This window comes from Schistocerca americana, chromosome 8 (genome assembly GCF_021461395.2).
Source record: "Schistocerca americana isolate TAMUIC-IGC-003095 chromosome 8, iqSchAmer2.1, whole genome shotgun sequence".
NCBI lineage: Eukaryota > Metazoa > Arthropoda > Insecta > Orthoptera > Acrididae > Schistocerca > Schistocerca americana.
In genome coordinates this window covers 64,366,722-64,389,867 of record NC_060126.1, presented here as the reverse complement: position 1 = coordinate 64,389,867, position 23,146 = coordinate 64,366,722, and the positions used below count along the sequence as shown (strand labels likewise).

The 23,146-nt window shown below is 40.9% G+C and overlaps 1 protein-coding gene across 4 annotated transcripts in view; it reads right to left on the bottom strand.

Moving 5' to 3' along the window:
• Positions 1-23,146, bottom strand: part of LOC124625795 (phosphorylase b kinase gamma catalytic chain, skeletal muscle/heart isoform) — a 137,489-nt gene that overhangs the window by 88,895 nt on the left and 25,448 nt on the right. For 3 of the 4 annotated variants that reach the window (XM_047149246.1, XM_047149244.1, XM_047149245.1), the window contains 2 exons: positions 2,416-2,579; positions 309-399 (listed from right to left, as the gene is read on the bottom strand). In XM_047149246.1, coding sequence (XP_047005202.1) covers positions 309-399; positions 2,416-2,579 — 255 coding nt within the window. The remainder of the gene's footprint in view (positions 1-308; positions 400-2,415; positions 2,580-23,146) is intronic. The other variant, XM_047149243.1, reaches the window with a different exon arrangement.

Genomic DNA, 23,146 nt, shown 5'->3' with positions numbered 1-23,146 from the left:
AGAATTAATCAGTATGCAAGCAACTGGATAAACTTACAAAACAAAGCAAAAATACAATCTGAATGCATCAAACTGTTTGTAACAGCTGAGCAACTAGGTTTATACAAGGAGAATGTGGGAAATATTCGGTAATGTAAAAACACAGCACTGCACTTTGCAAACTAATAAGTACATTAAATGATGTTAAAAGATAGGAAGGACAGATATAGAAGACTTCAATGTACCAAATGGCAGTTTATAAAGATTGAAATCGAAGCAAGCGAAGCAAACAAAATGTTACATTCAGGAACAATGCAGACACAACTTACATGTCCACGTCGTACGAGTAACCCTCTGCAGTCTCGAACATGTTGCACTTTAGCACCTCTGGCGCCAGGTAGCCTGGCGTACCACACAGGTCTGTACCACAAGAGCGCCTCACAGTCAACGGTATAGGCAATTGGAGGCAAGGCTAAATAAATTACTCCTACCAAGTCTCTGCTACTTCACTACTGAAGCAATGATGTCATCTCCATTTAAAAATGAATTAAAAAATATTCTGCCACATACCCTACAATAGATTGAGGTGAACTACAAAAAATACACCTTCTACTCCCTTTCTTCTGTATTACATTTTATGAAAACATGGAACTGACATAGTAATACTTACATCTTTATTTTTAATTGCAAAGATTTGTGAATATTTCAAGGATGAATTAGTTGCTGTTTTGTGAATCAAAACCGCTACTTTCAACCAGGATTGGAAACAGAATTTGTGGTTGCATAAATAAAATACTAGATTTCAATAAAGGTATTCATTCAGTGTGAATAAATTGCTACTCAACATGTTTTTGACACTTGAAAAAAATCGAAATTTCATTAACAATCATATTGTACAAGATATCACTTCTCAATTAAAAAATACTGTTCACAACACTGTGTCAACTCTACCAACTAATCATACTCTGCTGACAGCAGAGGAATTATATAACATGATGTAAGTTTTACCTCGTGCTATTAAACTGGCTTACAAACATTTGTTTAACACACACCAACCAATTCTTATCATATTACTTAATATTCTTGTCTGAGGGCAAATGAGCAAAACAGAATATCTGATTATATATTGCTTTCCCATTTTATTCTGAGAGTTGCTGAGTATTATGGCCACTATTTTTTTTAGATTGCAATCTATTTATGAACTCCTGTACTAACTAGAGAGATTCCATCCTCAAATAGAATAAAAATTTGGAACATTGCACTCAGTATTTTTATAGCATCAAAATCTAACCAGTAAAAATACCACCTGTGTATGAAACGTAGAATACTACAGAAGAACTTTGATAACATTAGAAGAGTACAATGATCTTTTCAACAAAATTATTGCCAGTCCCTTCACCCTGGTGTTTATTTCTTAAAAGTTTAGCATGGGTAAAATTTCAATTAAAGACTGCAATCTGTATAGAAAATGGACTTTCTAATTATAGATTCTGATCTAAACAGGTAAGGGTCCCATTGTGAAGTTTCCAACTGGCACGTGCCGCACATTGCTCATAGAATTAATTTCCTGCAGCAGCAAATCTTCAATTTTCTGTCTTTTTTGAGATTTTCAGCTTTTATGTTTTCCATATGAGCAGTAAAAAGATCTCAGATAAACAGCATTGGTGCTCCATACTAACTTCCAAATATATGACAAAAATGATATTTGTGTGACATGATTAAATTAGAAACAGAAAAAAATTTACCTTTCCTTTTTAAAAACTGATCACTTTACAGCTCACTTGGGAGCTAAGTCTTTTAGCTTAATGCAGATATTACATTTCACAATGTGTAAGTTATCAAGAACTTCAATAGACTTATTTAGTATATTCCTGGAATAACAATTAAGGGAGCAGTGTTCTTTTTTCGTATTTTTTCTTTCACTCTTTCATTTATGAACTGCTACCTGAATCTAGATGTGTGGATTTCTGATGTTCGTTCCTGTCATGTAGCATGTCTAGCATAAAACTCATTTCCATTTAGTGTTTTGTTAAATGATAACTAAGACTACATTCTCCCTTTTCCATCCCTCTGCAGGCACTTAATTGTGAATTGCAGAATAATTGTATAGATGTAGATATATATGCTATTAACTCCAAAAAGAAAATTTTATTTGACCTCCTTTATTTATTATTCAGAACATGTACTATTTTGTAATGCCATATCTCTTTCTACATGAGCAACATTCCATATTAAGTGAAACAAAACAAAATCAGATCTTTATATTTACAGTAGGGAAAAACCAGATACTGACTGCCTGATCATGGATACAAGTTCCTTCTTTACTAGAAGAACTATTTGTGTGTCAATTAAGCTCTTATTACAATTTGATACACAGTAGTAATAAATAATAATAATAATAATAATAATAAAACAAAATCTGCATTCCTTACTTACCAAATAACTTTTCACCTGGTTTTACAACCCTTGCAAAACCAAAGTCTGTCAATTTAATATTAAAGTTGTCATCCAGTAAAATGTTTTCTGGCTTCAAATCTCTGTGAACTATATTTTTACCATGTACATACTGCAAAGCTTCAAATAATTGCCGCATAATATACCTGAAAGATAAAGTGCTCACACTGAGAAATGTGAGAAAGCCGTACATCAAAGGAACATAGCGATTATTACTTAAATAGATTACTCATTGTAAACAGTTAAAGTTCTTCTTCACCATCATCATCTGTGCATACGATCTGTCAAGAGACAACATTTATATTGTGTGTGTGTGTGTGTGTGTGTGTGTGTGTGTGTGTGTGTGTGTGTGTGTGGGGAGGGGGGGGGGGCAGCACATAGCAGGGACTCTTACTTTAACCATTGCCTTGTAATTTATCTTTCCCATGTTATTAAAGATAGTCTTATGAACTATAAAGGACTAGGTTTTCAATGCACGGAGAATTCAGAGGGTGCTATGGCTACACGTACCAACACCTACTCGCAAAATATAAATCACGGCAGCAGTACTCGAGTCAGTGCGAGGCGATAATTCAAACCAGACAGCTTACTAGCAGCTCATTAGAGGGTCACACCAGTAGCCAGGCCAGCAGCAGCTCCAAGACGCATGCACAGCCTGTGACTGGTACTTTTGGAACTCACTTATTTGAGCATTCACTCAAGTCAAGAAACTTCCTTTGTGTTTCATTTTTCTTTAGCTGTTAATTATTGATTAATGCCAGATCTGTGAATTTATTTCTTGTGCTGCAAATACAAACCGTCTAATTGTACACTGATCAGCCAGAACACTACGATCACCGACTATCAATATAAACCCATCCAGGCGATAGCAGCGTCACCTGGTGAGGAGTGGCTGCCAGTCAGACACACGCACTGTGCACGTAGTATCAGTGAGCATGCTGTACGTGTGTAGAACAGGCAAGGTGCGTGATCTATCTGAGCCTGACTGATGGCAGATTGTCACGGCCCGGAAGCTCGGCACAAACATTTCATAAACTGCACAACTTGTCACGTGTTCGACGAGTGCTTTGTCTTCAACACGGGGCAAAACCGAGATGAAACCACATCCGGATATTGTGGGGTTGCGAAGCCACCGTTCATTGCAGATGTCGGACTTTGTAGGATGGGCAGATTGGTAAAACACGACAGGTGGCAAACCTTGGCAGAACTAATATCAAACTTTAATGCTGGGCAGAGTACAAGTGTGTCCGAATACACAGTGCACTGAACATTCCTAACAGGGGACCTTCACAGCTGACAACACATGCACATGCCAACATTACCACAATCACAATGGCAAATATGACTAAAATGCGCATGTGACCATTGGCATTGGATGTTGGCACAGTGGCAGAGCATTGCACGATTTGACAAATCCTGATAGTTTCTTCATCGTGCCAATGGGAGCGCACGAATCCGTCAACTTCCAGGAGAACAGTTCCTCGACACCTGTACTGCATGATAGAGATGAGTTGGTGGCTGCTCCGTTAGGCTCTGGGGAATATTCACATGGGCATCAATGGGTCCAGTGGAGCTCGTGCAAGGCTATGTTGTGGCCAAGGACTACCATACACTTGTTGCAGACCATATACACCCCTTCATGATGATCACATTTCCCAACAGCACTGGCATTTTTCAACAAGATAATGCACTGTGTCACAAGTCCTGGAGCATGACGTAGTGGTTTGAGGAATGTCGAGTTTCAATTCACGCGGTGGCCCCTCTACTAGCCAGATCTGAACCCGATCGAATGCACTTGGGATTTGACTGAATGTGGCATTAGAGATCACTCACCCCCTCTCTCAAATTTATGGTAATTAGGTGAGTCGTGTGTGCAGATACAGTGCCATCTCCCTCCAGCGACCCACCGAGGCCCGATCGCTTCCACGTCACAACGCTGTTATCCGTGGCAAAGGAGGACATAACGGTTATTATGTAGGTCCTGGCTGACCAGTGTATACACAGTGAATGTTTTGTGTGACATAATCAAAGTAAGGGACATGCCACAGTGTTCCCGTGACATTGTGGCTGCTTTTCTGGTCAACAGTTTGTCATATTTGTTCACGAGTATGTTGGTATTACCTGCAGAAAGGTTATGGATCAATCAGAATGCTTGTGAGTGAGAAACAAGCCCAGAGTTTTTCAGCTACAGCACAGATTCGGGAAGCAGCCTAAACGCTTAACAGATCTCGAGGGCTATTACAAACTAGCAAAATAAAATTCAGTCACAGGTCCTCTAATACAAAGATCACCTTTCCAGAGGGAACTGGGGATGCAATGTTATCAGCAGTTGTAAAGCAGTTAGGATAGACCGTGACTGCCATAAATATCAGATACTAATGAGCCCCGCAATGCTTTGCTATTGCCAAATATGTATGAGGGTTGGTTGTACATTCTAATATCCATTCCCCCCGGAACTATCCATCTCCTCCTCCCACTTTCTTTATTAATCACCTCCTCCTCCCTCTCCGTCGTTCGCCTCCTCACACCTGTCTCTGTCCCCCTCCACCTCCCCCTCTGTTCATCCCCCCCCCCCCTCCCTCCGTCTTCATTACCATGTCCTTCCCCACCCTCTCTCACTACTCTCACTATGTAGGTTGGTGTTGCAAAGGAAATCATCATTGGTAACTGAAGTCACTTAAAACAAATGGGTAATTCGATTGGTATATAGAGTGTGAGAGAGATCGCACCAGCTGCTGGATCTGTGTGGACAGTAGCTTGAATGATAGTATTCATGGTTTTAATCTGTGAACTGGTAGGATTATGAAGTTTCAAATGATTCAGATTCCGTAGCAGTATTCTAAGCCAATAAACCATAGATACAACTTTCCTGTTTTCTGTTAAATCCAACTGCAGGAGTAAAATGAACAGCACATCCTTGCACATACATATTTTGTTTAAATTATACAGGGTGATTCAAAAAGAATACCACAACTTTAAAAATGTGTATTTAATGAAAGAAACATAATATAACCTTCTGTTATACATCATTACAAAGAGTATTTAAAAAGGTTTTTTTTCACTCAAAAACAAGTTCAGAGATGTTCAATATGGCCCCCTCCAGACACTCGAGCAATATCAACCCGATACTCCAACTCGTTCCACACTCTCTGTAGCATATCAGGCGTAGCAGTTTGGATAGCTACTGTTATTTCTCGTTTCAAATCATCAATGGTGGCTGGGAGAGGTGGCCGAAACACCATATCCTTAACATACCCCCATAAGAAAAAATCGCAGGGGGTAAGATCAGGGCTTCTTGGAGGCCAGTGATGAAGTGCTCTGTCACGGGCTGCCTGGCGGCCGATCCATCGCCTCGGGTAGTTGACGTTCAGGTAGTTATGGACAGATAAGTGCCAATGTGGTGGCGCTCCATCCTGCTGAAATATGAATTGTTGTGCTTCTTGTTCGAGCTGAGGGAACAGCCAATTCTCTAACATCTCCAGATACTGTAGTCCAGTTACAGTAGCACCTTCGAAGAAAAAGGGACCAAAAACTTTATTGGCTGAAATGGCACAGAAAACGTTCACCTTAGGCGAGTCACGTTCATACTGAGTTGTTTCCCGCAGATTCTCAGTGCCCCATATACAGACATTGTGACGGTTGACTTTCCCGTTTGTGTGGAAAGTTGCTTCATCACTAAACACAATCTTTGAAACGAAAGATTCATCTGTTTCCATTTGAGCAAGGATAAAATCACAGAAATCGATTCTTTTAATCTTATCAGCTGCAGACAGTGCTTGAACCAATTTCAGACGATAAGGTTTCATAACTAACCTTTTTCGTAGGACTCTCCATACAGTTGATTGTGGAATTTGCAGCTCTCTGCTAGCTCTGCGAGTCGATTTTCCTGGGCTGCGAACAAATGCTTGCTGGATGCGTGCTATATTTTCATCACTCGTTCTCGGCCGTCCAGAACTTTTCCCTTTGCACAAACACCCATTCTCTGTAGACTGTTTATACCAACGTTTAATACACCACCTATCTGGAGGTTTAACACCATACTTCGTTCGAAATGCACGCTGAACAACTGTCGTCGATTCACTTCTGCCGTACTCAATAACACAAAAAGCTTTCTTTTGAGCGGTCGCCATCTTAGCATCAACTGACGCTGATGCCTAGTCAACAGCGCCTCAAGCGAACAAATGTACAACTAAATGAAACTTTATAGCTCCCTTAATTCGCCGACAGATAGTGCTTAGCTCTGCCTTTTGTCGTTGCAGAGTTTTAAATTCTTAAAGTTGTGGTATTCTTTTTGAATCACCTTGTATATAATTTTTTTTGTGAAAAAAGAGAAGCTTTTACTTGAATTCAGGGAATCTCATATTACTGGGGAGAACCAAATGCAAAATTAAATGGAGTTGGATTTTTGGTAACCAAAACCATTGCCGACAAGATAACAGTATTAGAAGGAACTTACAAGCAGAATTCAACTATTGGGAGGCACTCAACTTATGGGAGGCACTCTTCAATTTTGAAATCTAAGATGTTGGTTGAGCTGAAGAAATCTATTTCTGACCAATGCGTATTGCCAGTAATAGCTTATGGCTGCGAAACATGGACATTAAATGAGTTGTTAGGAAGCTAACAGTAGCCCAAAGAGGAATGGAAAGATCAATGTCGGGTTACATGAAAAAAAGACAGGAAGGAAGTAGTTGAAATAAGACAAACATCTAAGGTCACCAACAGAATGGAAAGAGGGAATACATTGAACTGACAGTGGGCTGGTCATGTTGCTCGAACAAAAGAAGGTAGATGGTCTAAACAAGTCCTAGACTGGAGCCCAGTTTACCAAAAAAGACCTGGAGGAAGACCACCAGACAGATGGGAGAGAGAGAGAGAGATAAGGAAGACGGTGAGATTCAATTGGCAATGGGAAGCTCAGAATCAGAAGAAATAGAAGATCTTACTGGAGTGCTTTGTTACAAGCCGACTCAAAGAGGCCACTGTCAATTTTTTTGAAACAATTTGTGTAATTGTTTAAATGCCCTGATATCATAGTTAAACCTGACTGCGAGAAAGAAAACTAAACTGCATTTTCACAGCACAGTACTGCAGAGAATTTTCTTTTACTCACAGTTGGTTTTACCAGAGACCTGTACATTGTTGTTCAAAAATATAAATAGCTTATGCCTGTCTGAAAATATATTAGTGTACTAGCTATACCTGGCCATGCTTTGCAGTGGCTCAGTTTGTTTAAATAGAAATGAAAGAAGACACATTTCTAACATGTATGGCAAAGGAATGTACATACAAATCTTCTTCTCTGCCCTGCCTGTCACCTTCCCCTCTCCCTTTCTTTGTGTATCTCCTCCTTCCTCCCTTCTTTTTCCATCTCCTCCTGCTGCCACCCTCTGTCCCTCTCCTCCTCCACATTTTCTATGTCCTTCCTCCACCGTCTTGTCATCTCCTCTTCCCCCCTCTCTCTGACGTTGATTCTTGTTTATTGTTACTGTAAATTCAGATTCTGTTGTAGTATTCTAACTATAAACCAATAAGACATAAATACAACTTTCCTGTCTGCTAACAACATTTCACTATACATGATACAATTTATATGCACTTAAACATTTATTAGAGTACAGTGTAAAAATTTGAAGTAAATCAAATAGGCACATTTTCAAATTTTTGGTAACAATGTTTTTCCCTTTATATATTATACTAAAGAATTAGTTACCTAAAAATATGCCTGTATTAGAATCTGACATTGTGTCAAAATTTCAAAGCAGATTTTGAACAAATGAACGTTTACATTGTTATTCATTTGAATTGTGCAATAAACTGAAATAAATTGACAAAGTATATTTTGAGAGTTGAGATAATTTGCTTTCGACTACAGCAATACTCTTTCTCTGATCAAATTTTTTACAAGGATTTCTCCTTTCATTCTCATATGGTGTTCTATGTTGAAATGAGGAGGAGATTAGTGTTTAACGTCCCATTGACAATGAGGTCATTACAGACAGAGCACGAGCTCAGATTAGGGAAGAATGGAGAAGGTAATTGGCCGTACCTTGAGCGATTTACGAAAATCGTGAATAACCTAAATCACAACATCAAGACACAGGTTTGAACTGTTATCCTCCCAAATGCAAGTCCAGTGTGCTAACCGCTCCGCTACCCTGCTCGGTCTATGTTGAAATGATATACTACCTGGAATGACATGGGGGTGTGAAGTGAGCACACTGATCTACGGAGTGGCTGAATACTGTACACCCGTCTGGATGAGACGTACATGCATAGTTAAAGTGGAAGTCTAACTGAAGTAGACAATTTGGACAATCTCTGAACATTCAGGGCCACCCCATGTGCCTGGCTTGCCGTTCTAACAAACACAGAACCGCTCAAAATTGTGTAATCACAGATAATACAGAAAAATCCTAGGAAACCCAGAATTCTCTATATACCGAGGTCTAGCACCTACAGACTTAAATCCAAGTCATCTTCATGAAAAATTTGTGAAGAATTGCAAGGCTGCAACTCGAAGACAGTGTTTAAAGAACTATGGGCTGTAAGTGGACATTAGAACCAAAACTCTGTGGATGACCTCAAGAAGAAGATCGATGGATTCAACCTCCAGAGAAAATTGTTGATGACTCTGAAGTCTGTGAGGCATGTGTTGGTAGCAGTAAGCAAGTAATGAACAAACCGGGCCTACTGGACAGTCCTGAATGTGAGTGCGGGGAAATCCAATTAATGGACCATTTACTGGTGCATGAAGTGCATGGCATCTGAAGGGTATACGCACACACTGACTCAGTCAAATAGTGGCTCAAGGAATATTTTTAATATTGCATAGTATTATAAGAACATATACAAACAATATTGCAACTTGGTGCAGAGCTATCAGAATATTTTAGTTAACACATTATACAATGAATGTCTTTGTAAATGCCTAACAAATAAATAATACATAACAAAACAGTACTTTTATTTTGTGAAATGGCTGTCGGTTTTATTACGAAGTACCGCCTTCAGGCCATTGTACAACCAAAAACATCAAAATGTATAACTAAAGTATTCTTTAGGAAAGATTGTTTTACAATAATATTCCATATGAAGTGGAAGTGTGGTACAAAATGCAACCTTAAAATATAGCACAAAGCATCACTCAAGCATGAACCATTGTACTGTTGTCCATAACAAGAGCAGTGTTGACTAGTAAGAATTATTTGCACTGAAAACATTATCCACCATGCAAAGCAAATAGTGTCACAGTGTCATTATGTAATACTTTTACAGTTATTAGTTGATGTTTAGCTGCATTCCAGTTTTATGTTTATACTAGCAGTGTCTACATGTATGGTAAAATTCTCAGAGGCAACACACTGCACTTCCAGCACATTGTATCACAACACACCAACCTGCCGTGGCTGCAAAAGCCACTCTTCCTGTGCAATGTGCTGTTGCAAGAGAAGTGTATCAATGGAACTTATTGTTAGTATTAGGAAAAGTCCACAAAAGAATGGAACCGATTTGTATTACTTTCTCATGATGTGAATATAATCCTCTTGTTGAGAAAATCAAACACTGCTGTCTTAATCCTGGGGGGTAGTGTATGGTAATGAGTGATGAAACCATTTTAACCTCACAGTTTCAATGGTGGAGTTTGTTACACACATGGGCACTGCTGGGAGAAACAGAATACTGTAAATGCAGCCAAATACTGTCAAATGATGACAGTGGAGCAATAAATAGCCACTCTATGTCACTATTCCCTTTGGACGCTAGATAATACTGTCCATATAAACAATTCTGGCTAGTTAATAAATAATGATATTATTACAGACAGTAACTACCAGATTAAAATGTTTTTTTTATTTGATCAGTGCTTTACAGAGGTACAGCTGTTAAGACAAATTAAGACTTATGGTTCAAAAACCACATGTTGAACACGATTACTCCATTGGATAAAGGAAAGAGTGTTACTCACAAGAAGGGAAAAGGCTATTATTACGGACACAGACTCATGGTCACCCAGTTGCAACCATTGGAGTACGTTTCCCCAACTCCACTTAGGCAAAGTGTCAATTCATCACTGAAGACGACACGATCCAGAAGATCTTCGTCATGCAGCAACATTTCGTTTGCAAAGTTGGCACATAAACTATAGTCTGTAGGCTTTAGAACTTATAATAACTGAAAACGATAAGGATGTAGTTTAAGCATCTTGTTAAAAATTTCCACACAGACTCACTGGAATTGCTAATTCACAACTAGCCTTCCAAAGGGGTTTCTCGGGTCTCCGCATGAAAGACTCACTCGTTCAATGCGTTCTTCAGTTACTCTCAGTTACTCCATACTCTTCCCTTTGCGCAAAGATATACAAACAAAACTGTTTGAGTTGCTCTTTCATTTGATGTACAATTTATAGTTGCAAGTTGAATATAATAAATGCTACAAAGCGATAAAATCTGCATATTCATTTTGAAACACCCTGCATTATGTGGTCAGTGCTTCAGTACAGGGCAGCCCACTGTTGTTAGCACTGAACAACGAACGAGAACTGTAAATTTCTTGTAAATGTCTACCAAACTCTTAACTTGATCTCTCAAGAAACATTCTGCTGTTATCACTGTGACACGACACGGCACCACCTGAAACTACAATCTATTATCTATAAATGGTTACTATCTCCTAATAACCTACACTAACTGTGAACCTCGTGACAGAGGGGTGGTTTGCATGTATGAACAACATAGATAATTGTAGAGTAGACACAACATCAGATGGATATTTGTGGAGAGGCCAACATAACATGTTGTTCCTGCAGCCTCTTCAGTAGTTCCAAGGGCAATAACTGGGATGACTGACTGATCTGGCACTGCTAAGTAAGTACTGCAAATGACTGAAAGACAAGGGAAACTGCAGTTACTACATTTTCCCACGAGCATGCAGCTCTACTGTACAATTTAATGCAGAGGGCATCTGTTTGAGTAAAATATTCTGAAAATAAAATAGTACCCCAATCTGATATCTTGGCATGGCCTGATCAGGTGGACGTTGTCATCAGAAAAAACAAAAAGGCTTTTTACAGATTGCAGCATGGAACGTTAGCTCCCCTAGGTTACAGAACTTGTAAAAAAGAAATCGATAAGTTGACATTAGATATGGAAGAAATTAGTGAAATACCAGGTGGTTATAATTGAACTTTTCCTATTTAACATGTTATAACGTGGAAACCAATTACAGTACGAGCACCAAACCTGGTAGCATTAATGTCAGAGTACGGACTGCAAGACTTCCATGTGTCACAGTGTCACTGTCCACTTCCAACTATGGCCACCAAGTGCCACAATTAGTCATCGTGATTCTTAGTTTCACACACCTGACCAGTCGCAGTGCACTTGTTGACGTGTCAACATGAGCTTGGAAAAAATGAGCAGGGGGCATTGTGGGTTGAAGCTATATTATCAAAACAACAGCAATGTTGAAGCTGCACTTTGAGAATATCACCGACTGAAAGGATTACGGGAGGATCCTCTTTCTCCACCTGCTGTACGGAGCACGAAGAAGCAGTTTGAATCAAATGGAGAACTGGATGTCGCTCCGGGAAGAGGTCAACAAGTGGTTGCACCACAAGTGGTTGATGAAATCTCTATTGCTATGGCAGACAATGCTGCATGCAATTCCCGATTGTCAGGCAGTGGGCATGCTCTGTCATGACAGCTGAACATCCGTAGTCCACTGTACGGAAGGTGCTTCAAACCATTCTCAAATGGTATCCATACACAATCCATATCGTACAGAGCTTACACCATAGGATGCGCAATGATGTGTTGACTCTGCTCTGACTTTCTTGCAAGGTTGAAGTTGACAAGGGATGGCCCTGGACCATCCTATAGACAGACAAAGCTCATTTTTCTCTGACGAGTGAAGTGGACACACAGAATTGCCAAGTGTGGGGATCTCCACCTCCAATCACTGTGCACGAAGTTACTCAGTACGGTGAACATGTCGCCGTATGGTGTGGCTTCACGGCTACATTCATCAATGGCTTATTCTTTTTTGAACAGGTTGGCACTCAAGGACGAAAGCCATGCAGTGAAACTGGCCAGAGTTACTGCAATATACTTTGCCAACATGTCATACCTGCCCTACAGGACAGAGATGCATTGAACACAACAGTTTCTATGTACGATGGGACCCCACCACGCATCACTCATGAAGTTCACCTGCTTCTTTGAAACACATTTGGAAACGATCGAATTATCAGCTGATTGTTTCCAAATGCTTGGCCGGCACTATCACCTGATCTCACTCCATCCTACCTGAAGGACAGGGTTTATCAGGGGAACATGTGCTGATCTAAAACACAGCATATTAAGAAAGGTAGCCAGCATACCTATGGATGTGCTTTGATCTGCTGTGCAGAATGCGATCCTGCACTTTCAGACTCTTCTGGTCACTGATGGGAGCCATAGTGAGCCCCTTTTGTAGAAGTAATGGTACCAATATGTAATGGTATGATGTACCATAGCAGCACATAACATGTGTTTCAATTGAACTGATTCTGCATTATTTTTCTTCCCCCACTCCCCTGACATTAATGCTACCAAGTTTGGTACTCATACAATAATTAGTTTCCGTGTTATAACATTTTAAATAGGAAAAGTTTAATTATAACCATCTGGCACAGTACTAGGAAGGATAGGACTCCTTCTCAAGTGTTTACAGAGTTATCAACACAAAAATAAAAAGGGGTAATTCATGTCTAGGTTTAATAATGAGTAATAAAATAGGAAGCTAATATGAACATAAGAGTGAACACATTTATAATAGAATATCCTCTGCAGGCCAGATTGAAACTAACTGCAGGCAGGATGTGGACCATGGGCTACCAGTTGCTCACCTGTGCTACGGGACTACAACTACCTCCGGCGTTTCAGAAGACAAATGTGAGAAATCTACAAGGTATACAGAAGAATTACACATATCACTGGACAGAGCATCTTTCCAAGTTTTGATTTGTAATATGCACTGTGGTATAGTTTTACTATGATGGCGATGACAATGATGATGATGATTATGACGATGCGTTTAAAGGGACTAAACATCTTTGTTTCCAGTTCCTTATGCACAGGACATTCAAGTAAAATGATGAACGAGAAAAGGAGAACTGACAGTTCCAGGATGTTTGACATTCACTGTGGATGAAAATTTGTGTAACAGGAGCTTGAATCAGATGATTAAAAGTGAGATAAAACCCAGGCAGCTAAAAACTATAGCCAATCACTCAATGATGCTCCAAGTAGCGTCACCATAGTCAGCTGCACTAAAATGGGGTGAAAAGATGAAGACTGAACATGCTAGAGAGTCAATTAGCTTAAACTACTAAATAAATAAAATACAAACACAAAAATTAAAAATGCACGGTAGTGCAGAGGCAGCAAGTAGCTGGAAGCCACTTGGGGCACACGCCACAGCGATAGAGTCCCTGTCCTCCCACCAAATCCACCTCACACGAAATTAAATCAATGTTTGTTTGTTCATATTTCATGCACTGCCATACCATTCATGTGATTGTGATAAAATTTTGTCAAGTTATTGCTTGCACATACACAAAGGTTACAGACAAAGTGCAATTAACTTACAGGAGGTGGCACAAGTGTTGTACTGGCAAATGTATTTGAAAGAGCACTTAAGTAGTGAGATGTTTGAATGCGACAGAAACAAATAGATTGGTGATTTATTGTGTCTAACTCATTTCAATGCTGATAAACATTACTTATATCTAACTGAAATAGATTGGTGATTTATTGTGTCTAACTCATTTCAATGCTGATAAACATTACTTATATCTAACTGAAATTTTCCAGTGCAAACAGTAATTTTTCTATTTTTACTGTGAATCCACGAACAATACATTGGTTATACAAGCATATATCGTCTTAATTGCTTTGTCAGAAAAAAATATGCCTCCCAAATGTTCATCACTTTAGTAGATCTACTGGTGCAGTATGTAGAAATAAGTGAATTTAAGCTTTTCAAACAAATAAGGATGACAAGCAAGAAATGAAGCAGACCATTGCATCAGAATCACATCATCACCAAGTAGCAAGAATAGAAAGAGAATGTTTATGTGTTGCCTCATCACGTGCATCATAATCACATGACCAACATGCAGCAAGAAATGAAGCAGATCGTTTAGGGATTGCTTATTCACGTGCATCACAATCAGAAGATCAACATGCTCCAACAATCTAACGAGAATGTTTATGTGCTACTTGATCTCGATGAACAGTACATGTTTAAATGAATCTTGCTTAATTTTAATTTGATGTTAGCTACAATCATCATTTGTATCTCAACATCAATCTCGGTCCAATGGGTAAGACGTGTGGGCATTGTGGTTCACTTAAGTTCGACAATGAAACACCAGGAATGTGATGACCAAATGGCAAAGTTAAACTGCTGACACTGCACCCACCACTTGATCCACTGTTGTTATTGCATTTAGGCAACTCACCTGATTCCAAACACTTTTTGCAGAACATTAGCAAATACAATTCAGTGTTTCCAATGCTGTCTTTTGGAGCCGACAAAGTTTTCCGAGATCACTACATGCCTACTTTCAAAATTCAAGGGCAAATACATCATGGTGTTGGTTCATTTCTATCCATCTCCAATGCTGAACATAAATTTCTACAAATCTACTTTACAGGTGACGATGAGGCACAAGTTGACCAATGCTGCGATGCAATTCTTAACGCCAAATGCAACATTATATCCTATCTCCTTCATAGCAGATCGTCTGCACTATCCCCCCCCCCCCCTCCCTCCCCTCTACAGCAAAGGCTACTTGACGTAGTCAGTGTTGCCCAGAGTCCAGGTGCCCCAGATTGAATACATACCAGCTCCCTGGCATATGTGGAGAGCTTTCAACAGCTTCCTTAATAACACTATCCCAATAGCTGGACGTGCAAGCCAGAATCTCTGTGTTGTTGTATTCCATAGGATGACCAGTGTCAAGGCAATGTTCTGCAATAGCGGATTTGCTCGGCTGTTGTAAGCGTGTGTGACGCTTATATTCAATACACCGGTCTTCCACAGTCCTGATTGTCTGACCAATATATGACATGCCACAACTGCAAGGAATACGATAGACACCAGCCTTACGCAAACCAAGATCACCTTTTACGGATGCCAACAGGGCCTTAATCTTAGAATGTGGTTGAAAAACACATTTCGCATCATATTTCCGCAAAATACGGCCAATCCTGTTGGAAATGCTTCCTGCGTAAGGAAATTCTCACTGCCATGAGGCCAAACAACAAAAGTATCGTCTACATATCTGAAAAAACACGCAGGTTTCAAGGTCACTGACTCCAATGCACGTTCCTCAAAGTCCTCCATAAACAAATTGGCCACAATTGACAATGGGCTTCCCATTGCAACTCCATCAGTCTGTTCGTAGTACTGACCATTGAATAAAAAGTAAGTGGAAGTCAGCACATGTCGAAACAAATTTGTTGACTTGACACCAAACTTAGCCTTAATTAGCTGCAATGAATCAGAGAGAGGAACCTGCAGAGTTCTTAATGTGGTGTTCACACCTACCTACTAGTGGGCTCAACAAACTAGCAAGATGTTTAGCTACACGATATGTCAGAGCACCAATATTAGAAACAATAGGCCTCAATGGGACAGCCTCTTTATGGACCTTAGGGGGGGCCATATAATCTAGGTGGTACAGCACAGTAAGAATTAAGACTCTTGATAGTCTCCTGTGACAAAGAACTTTTCTTCAGGAGGTTATTTGTCTTTCTCTCAACACTATTAGTAGGGTCAGCACCGATTTTGCAATACGCCGTATCAGAAAGTAGACACTGCATCTTTGAATGTAATCGTGCTTGTCCAACAAAACGGTGGCGTTTCCCTTGTCCGCAGGTAAAATAACAATATCAGGATCCATTCTAAGTGAACATAAAGCAGCCGCCTCAGCTGCTGTAATGTTACACTTGGGTGGACGGGCCCCAGTCAACACACGACAAGCTTCCCTCCTAACATCTACCGCAACCTCGGAAGGTAGTTTATAAACAGCCTGTTTGATAGAACTAATAAAATCAACAACTGGCAAACTCTTAGGTGACGGTGTGAAGTTCAAACCTTTCCCCAGCACAGACAAAGCTGTGTCGTCAAATGTTTTCTCCGCGAGGTTGATCACAGAACATAGAGAATTAGAAATACACACTGAGCCAAGGAAATGTTCAAACTTCGCCGAATGACAAGCAGTTTCAGATTGAAATTACCAGTCGGACTGGGACCAAGAGGCACCGTCCACCCAATACCAACAGGGACAGAATTAGTGCTACCTCACCTGTTGATTAATAGTAACTATCGATATTTCTGATGTTGGTTATCTTTGTTTGTGTTGACACTTGTTCTGTGTGTGGTGTCTTCCTTGCTTCTCCTCTGTGAACCGAGGTACTAAATTTGCTTGTACATTTCTTCTTCCTTGCATTTGTGCCTTGAGAATGGCAGGGTGTGCTCCTGTCGAAATATCAGCAGTGTTCGACGACGTCGCCCGGTAGCAAACTTGTAGATTATTTGAACATTCAATTTGCCGGTAAAAGTTAAGGTCTCACAACCAGAGGTTGTTGTTCACTTTAGTGGGAGTATTAGCTAACAACTGACTCAAACAGGTAAAAGGAATATAACAGAAGGCAAATGGGTGGCTATGAGAGGTGAAATAGTAAGAGCAACAGATGATCAAACAGAGAAAAAAAGGCAAGGCCCAGCAGAAGTCTTTGAATAATGCATGAGATACTGATATTGATGAGAGGAGATCATATAAAAATGCACCAGATAAAGTAGTAAAACAGGTATACAGAATCTACAAAATGAGAATGACTAAGTGCAAAATGGGGAAGGAGGAATCGCTAGAGTATAAATGCAAAGTTGCAGAAGCACGACTATGGGAAAGATAGATACCAACTATTGGGAAAAGAAACTTCCGGAGAAAAGAGAGACAGCTCAGATGGCAAGGCAGTATTAAGTACAGAAGGGAAGACTGAAAGGTGGAAGGAATATACAGAAGAGCTAAACAACAGAAATGAAATTTAAGACAATATTAAAGAAAGATAAGAGGAACTATGGGAGATACGATTCTGCAAGAAGAATTTGATGATGCTCTGAAAGATATAAATCAAACCAAGTCTACTGTCATAGATGAAATGACCTCAGAATTATTTATATCCATGAAAAAGATCCACGAAAAAACTATTCTACCTAGTATGCAAGTTATACGATACAGGTGCAACACCTTCAGACTTAAAGTACCACAGGTTCTTGAGAAATTTAGGTACATATAAGGCAATACCGACTCTAAAACGTATATTAGAAGATAGACTGAGGAAAGGGAAACCTATATATACACACATCAAAAAACGTTTTGCATCACTTCGGTGCTGAGAGTTCCGGAACCTGTGCAGAAAATTGGAATAGAGGTCAACATAAACATCATTTTCGCCCTTTTTATTGCTCACGGAAACCACACAATGCATGTTGTACCACCATACAGTGAGACCTTCAGAGATAGCTGTAAACACCGGTACCTATAATACCCAGTAGCACATCCTCTTGCATTGATGCATGTCTGTATTCGTTGTGGCATACTATCCACAAGTTCATCTAGGCACTGTTGGTTCAGACTGTCCCATTCCTCAAGGGCGATTCGGCGTAGATCCCTATGAGTGTCTGGTGGGTAACTTCGTTCATAAACGGCCCTTTTCAGTCTATCCCATGTATGTTCGATAGGGTTCATGTCTGGAGAACGCGCTGGTCACTCTAGTTGAGCGATGTTGTTATCCTGAAGGAAGTCATTCACAAGATGTACACAATGGGGGCACGAATTGTCGTCCATAAAAGCGAATGCCTTGCCAATATGCTGCTGATATGATTGCACTATCAGTCAGAGGATGGCATTCACATATCGTACAGCCGTTACTGAGCCTTCCACGACTACCAGCGGCGTATGTCGGCCCCACATAATGCCACCCCAAAACAGCAGGGAACCTCCACCTTGCTGCACTTGCTGGACAGTGTGTCTAAGGCGTTCTGCCTGATCCGGTTGCCTCCAAACGCATCTCTGATGATTGTCTGGTTGAAGGCATATGTGACACTCATTGGTGAAGAGAATGTGAAGCCAATCCTGAGCAGTCCATTTGGCATGTTGTTGGGCCCATCTGTATCGTGCTGCATGGTGTCGTAGTTGCAAAGATGGACCTTCGCCATTGACATTGGGAGTGAAGTTGCACATCATGCAGCCTATTGCACACAGTTTGAGTTGTAACACGATGTCCTGTGGCTGCATGAAAAGCATTATTCAACACGGTGGCTTTGCTGTCTGTATTCCTCCGAGACATAACCTATAGGTAGCAGTCATCCACTGCAGTAGTAGTTCTTGGGTGGCCTGAGTGAGGCATGTTATCGACAGTTCGTGTCTCCCTGTATCTCCTCCATGTCTGAGCAACGTCGCTTTGGTTCACTCCAAGATGCCTGGACACTTCACTTGTTGAGAGCCCTTCCTGGCACAAATTATCAATGTGGACATGATCGAACCACAGTATTGACCGTCTAGGCATGGTTTAGCTACGGACAACACGAGCCATGTACCTCCTTCCTGGTTGAATGAGTGAAACTGATCGGCTGTCGGACCCCCTCCGTCTTAGGCGCTACTCACGCATGGTTGTTTACATCTTTGGGTGGGATTAGTGACATCTCTGAACATTCAAAGGGACTGTGTCTGTGATACAATGTCTACAGTCAACGTCTGTCTTCAGGAGTTCTGGGAACTGAGGTGATGCAAAACTTTTTTTGATGTGTTTATTTGTAAACGTGGAGAAAGCTTTTAACTATGTTGGCTGGAATGCAAACTTAAAAATTCTGAAGTTATCAGAGATAAAATACACATAGCAAAAGTTTATTCACATGTACAGAAACCATGCAGCATATACAGGAGGCTAAGTACATAAAATGGAAGCACTAGTTGAGAAGAGAAAAAGACAGGTTTGTAGCGTATTCTCGTTGTTATTCAATCTGTACCTAGAGCAAGCAGTACAGAACACAAGGAAAAATTTGGAAAGAGAATGAAAGTTTAGGTAGAAGAAATAAAAACTTTGAGGTTTTCTGATATCATAATTCTGTCTAAGAATTGGAAGAGCAGGTGAACAAAATGGAGTGTGTTTTGCAAAGAGGATATAAGCTGAAAATCAACAAAAGCAAAGCAAAGGCAATGGAATACAGTAACATTCCACGATGCTGAGAAAATTAAAGAAGGAACTGACACACCAAAAATAGCAGATGAGGTTGGCTATTTATGCAGCAAAATAACTGTTGATGGGTGATATAGAGATGACACGAACTACAGACTAAGATTAGGGGTTGTGTCGGGTGGAGTGGGTAAAGGGGGCTACGCAGGGAAAAGCAGGAAGAGCTGGGGAAGCATGACTGGCAGCTCAGAGGAAGGAAGCAAGTGTGTGACATAGGAATGAGGAAGCAAGAGGCAGCTGACGCACAGAATAGGAATGCAACACACACACACACACACACACACACACACACACACACACACAGGCAGGCAGGCAGGCAGCAAGCACATGATGACTGTAACACGGAGGAGTGGACTACAAGGCACTGACAGACCAGAGGGAGGGGAGACAGCGGGGAAGAGTGTGTGGGTGCAGGGTGAGCCAATTTAGGTTTACTGTGGCATGGTGGAGATGGGTGTGGGCAGATGATTAGAAGAGACTGAGGCCAGGAGGATTGCGGGAATGGAGAATGTGCTGCAAGGGCAACTCCCATCTATAGCACTGGGGGAAGGATCCTGATGGTATGGGTTGTGGAGCACCTATTGCACTCCAGCACATTGTGCTCAGCAGCATGTTCCACTGCTGGGTGGTCAACCTTGCTCTCTGCCACAGTTTGGCTGTGGCTATTTGGTTGAGAGGGTAGCAGGTTCATGGCCATGTCCACAGAGCTGGTAGACATGATTGCTTTCCGCACGTGGTCCTGCCTCTGATGGGGTAGGATAAGCCATGACGAGACTGGAGGAGGATGTGCTAGGAGCGTGAATCAGACAGGTCTTGCACTTCAGTCTTCCACAGAGATGTGTCACATATAGCAAGGGGTTGGGAGGAGGAGTGACACAGGAATGAATCCAGATACTGTGTGGATCTGATGGGTGGTGGAATACCCCATTAAGAGGAATGGGAAGGATTGTGGGTAGGATGTTCCTCATTTCCAGGCACAATGATTGATAGCTGAAGTTCCAGTGAGGGATACAGATAAGTTGTTTCAGTCCGGGAGTGATGCAGGGGGTGCTCTTTTGCAGCTGGTTTGTGGTGGTGGTGGTGGTGGTGGTGGCGGCAGGGTTAGGGGAGGGTGAGAGTTTGGTGTGGAAAATCTGTCTGTGGACTGTATTTGGGTGATAGTACCTGTCTGTGAAGGCTTCTTGAAATCTTACTGCACACTGGGCAAGGGAATTCTCAATGCAGATGCACCATCTATAGGTGGCCAGACTTAATGGGAGTGATTTTTTTGTATGGAAATGATGATGGCTGTCAAAATAAGGTACTGCTGATTGTTAATTATGTCGCCGTCTGACAAAACGAGGTCAACTTCCAGGAAGATTGTACATTGGACTGTAGAGAACTAGGTGAAACTATGGGAGAGAAGGCGTTGAGGCTGTGGAGGAATGAGGATAGGTTGTCTTGTTCCTGGGTTCAGACATCATCAACGAACCTGAACTAGGCAAGGGATTTGGGATTTTGGGAGGCTAGACTAATGCAGCGGGCTGCCATGCCCACTGCTATGTCACAGATTTGTTTGTATATCTTCCCCTCGAAGAAGTAGTAATTATGAGTATGCTATTAATTATATGTATAAGGAATGAGGTGATATGTTTGGAGTCTGAAGGATGCTGGACGCAGTAATGTTTGATAGCAAGAAGGCCATGACCGTGGGAGATATTGGTGCATAGAGAGGTAGCATCAACTGTGACGAGTACAGATCCGTGCAGTAATGGGGTTGGAATGGTCAAGGATTGTTGAAGGAAATGATTTGTATCTTTAATATGGCAGGCTAGGCTATGGGCAATTGGTTGGAAAGTAGGTTACCAAGAAAGGAGATTGCGTCAGTTGGACCACACTGTTGTTGTTGTTGTGGTCTCCAGTCCTGAGATTGGTTTGATGCAGCTCTCCATGCTAATCTACCCTGTGCAAGCTCCTTCATCTCCCAGTACCTACTGCAACCTACATCCTTCTGAATCATCTCTTGGTCTCCCTCTACGAGTTTTACTCTCCACACTGCCCTCCAATGCTAAATTTGTGATCCCTTGATGCCTCAGGACATGTCCTACCAACCGATGCCTTCTTCTAGTCAAGTTGTGCCACAAACTTCTCTTCTCCCCAATCCTATTCAATACCTCCTCATTAGTTAAGTGATCTAACCACCTAATCTTCAACATTCTTCTGTAGCACCACATTTCGAAAGTTTCTATTCTCTTCTTGTCCAAACTATTTATTGTCCATGTTTCACTTCCGTTCATGGCTACACTCCACACAAATACTTTCAGAAACGACTTCCAGACACTTAAATCTATACTCAATGTTAACAAATTTCTCTTCTTCAGAAATGCTTTCCTTGCCATTGCCAGTCTACATTTTATATCCTCCCTACTTCGACCATCATCAGTTATTTTGCTCCCCAAATAGCAAAACTCCTTTACTACTTTAAGTGTCTCATTTCCTAATCTAATTCCCTCAGCATCACCCGACTTAATTAGACTAAATTCCATTATCCTCATTTTGCTTTTGTTGATGTTCATCTTATATGCTCCTTTCAAGACATTGTCCATTCCGTTCAACTGCTCTTCCAAGTCCTTTGCTGTCTCTGACAGAATTACAATGTCATCGGCGAACCTCAAAGTTTTTATTTCTACTCCATGGATTTTAATACCTACTGCGAATTTTTCTTTTGTTTCCTCTACTGCTTGCTCAATTAACAGATTGAATAACATCGGGGAGAGGCTACAACCCTGTCTCACTCCCTTCCCAACCACTGCTTCCCTTTCATGCCCCTCGACTCATAACTGCCATCTGGTTTCTGTACAAATTGTAAATAGCCTTTCGCTCCCTGTATTTTACCCCTGCCACCTTTAGAATTTGAAAGAGAGTATTCCAGTCAACGCTGTCAAAAGCTTTCTCTAAGTCTACAAATGCTAGAAACGTAGGTTTGCCTTTCCTTAATCCAGCTTCTAAGATAAGTCGTAAGGTCAGTATTGCCTCACATGTTCCAACATTTCTACGGAATCCAAACTGATCTTCCCCGAGGTCGGCTTCTACTAGTTTTTCCATTCGTCCGTAAATAATTTGCATAAGTATTTTGCAGCTGTGACTTATTAAACTGATAGTTCGGTAATTTTCACATCTGTCAACTCCTGCTTTCTTTGGGATTGGAATTATTATATTCTTCTTGAAGTCTGAGGGTATTTCGCCTGTCTCGTACATCTTGCTCACCAGATGGTAGAGTTTTGTCAGGACTGGCTCTCCCAAGGCCGTCAGTAGTTCTAATGGAATGTTGTCTACTCCCTGGCCTTGTTTTGTCTCAGGTCTTTCAGTGCTCTGTCAAACTCCTCACGCAGTATCGTATCTCCCATTTCATCTTCATCTACATC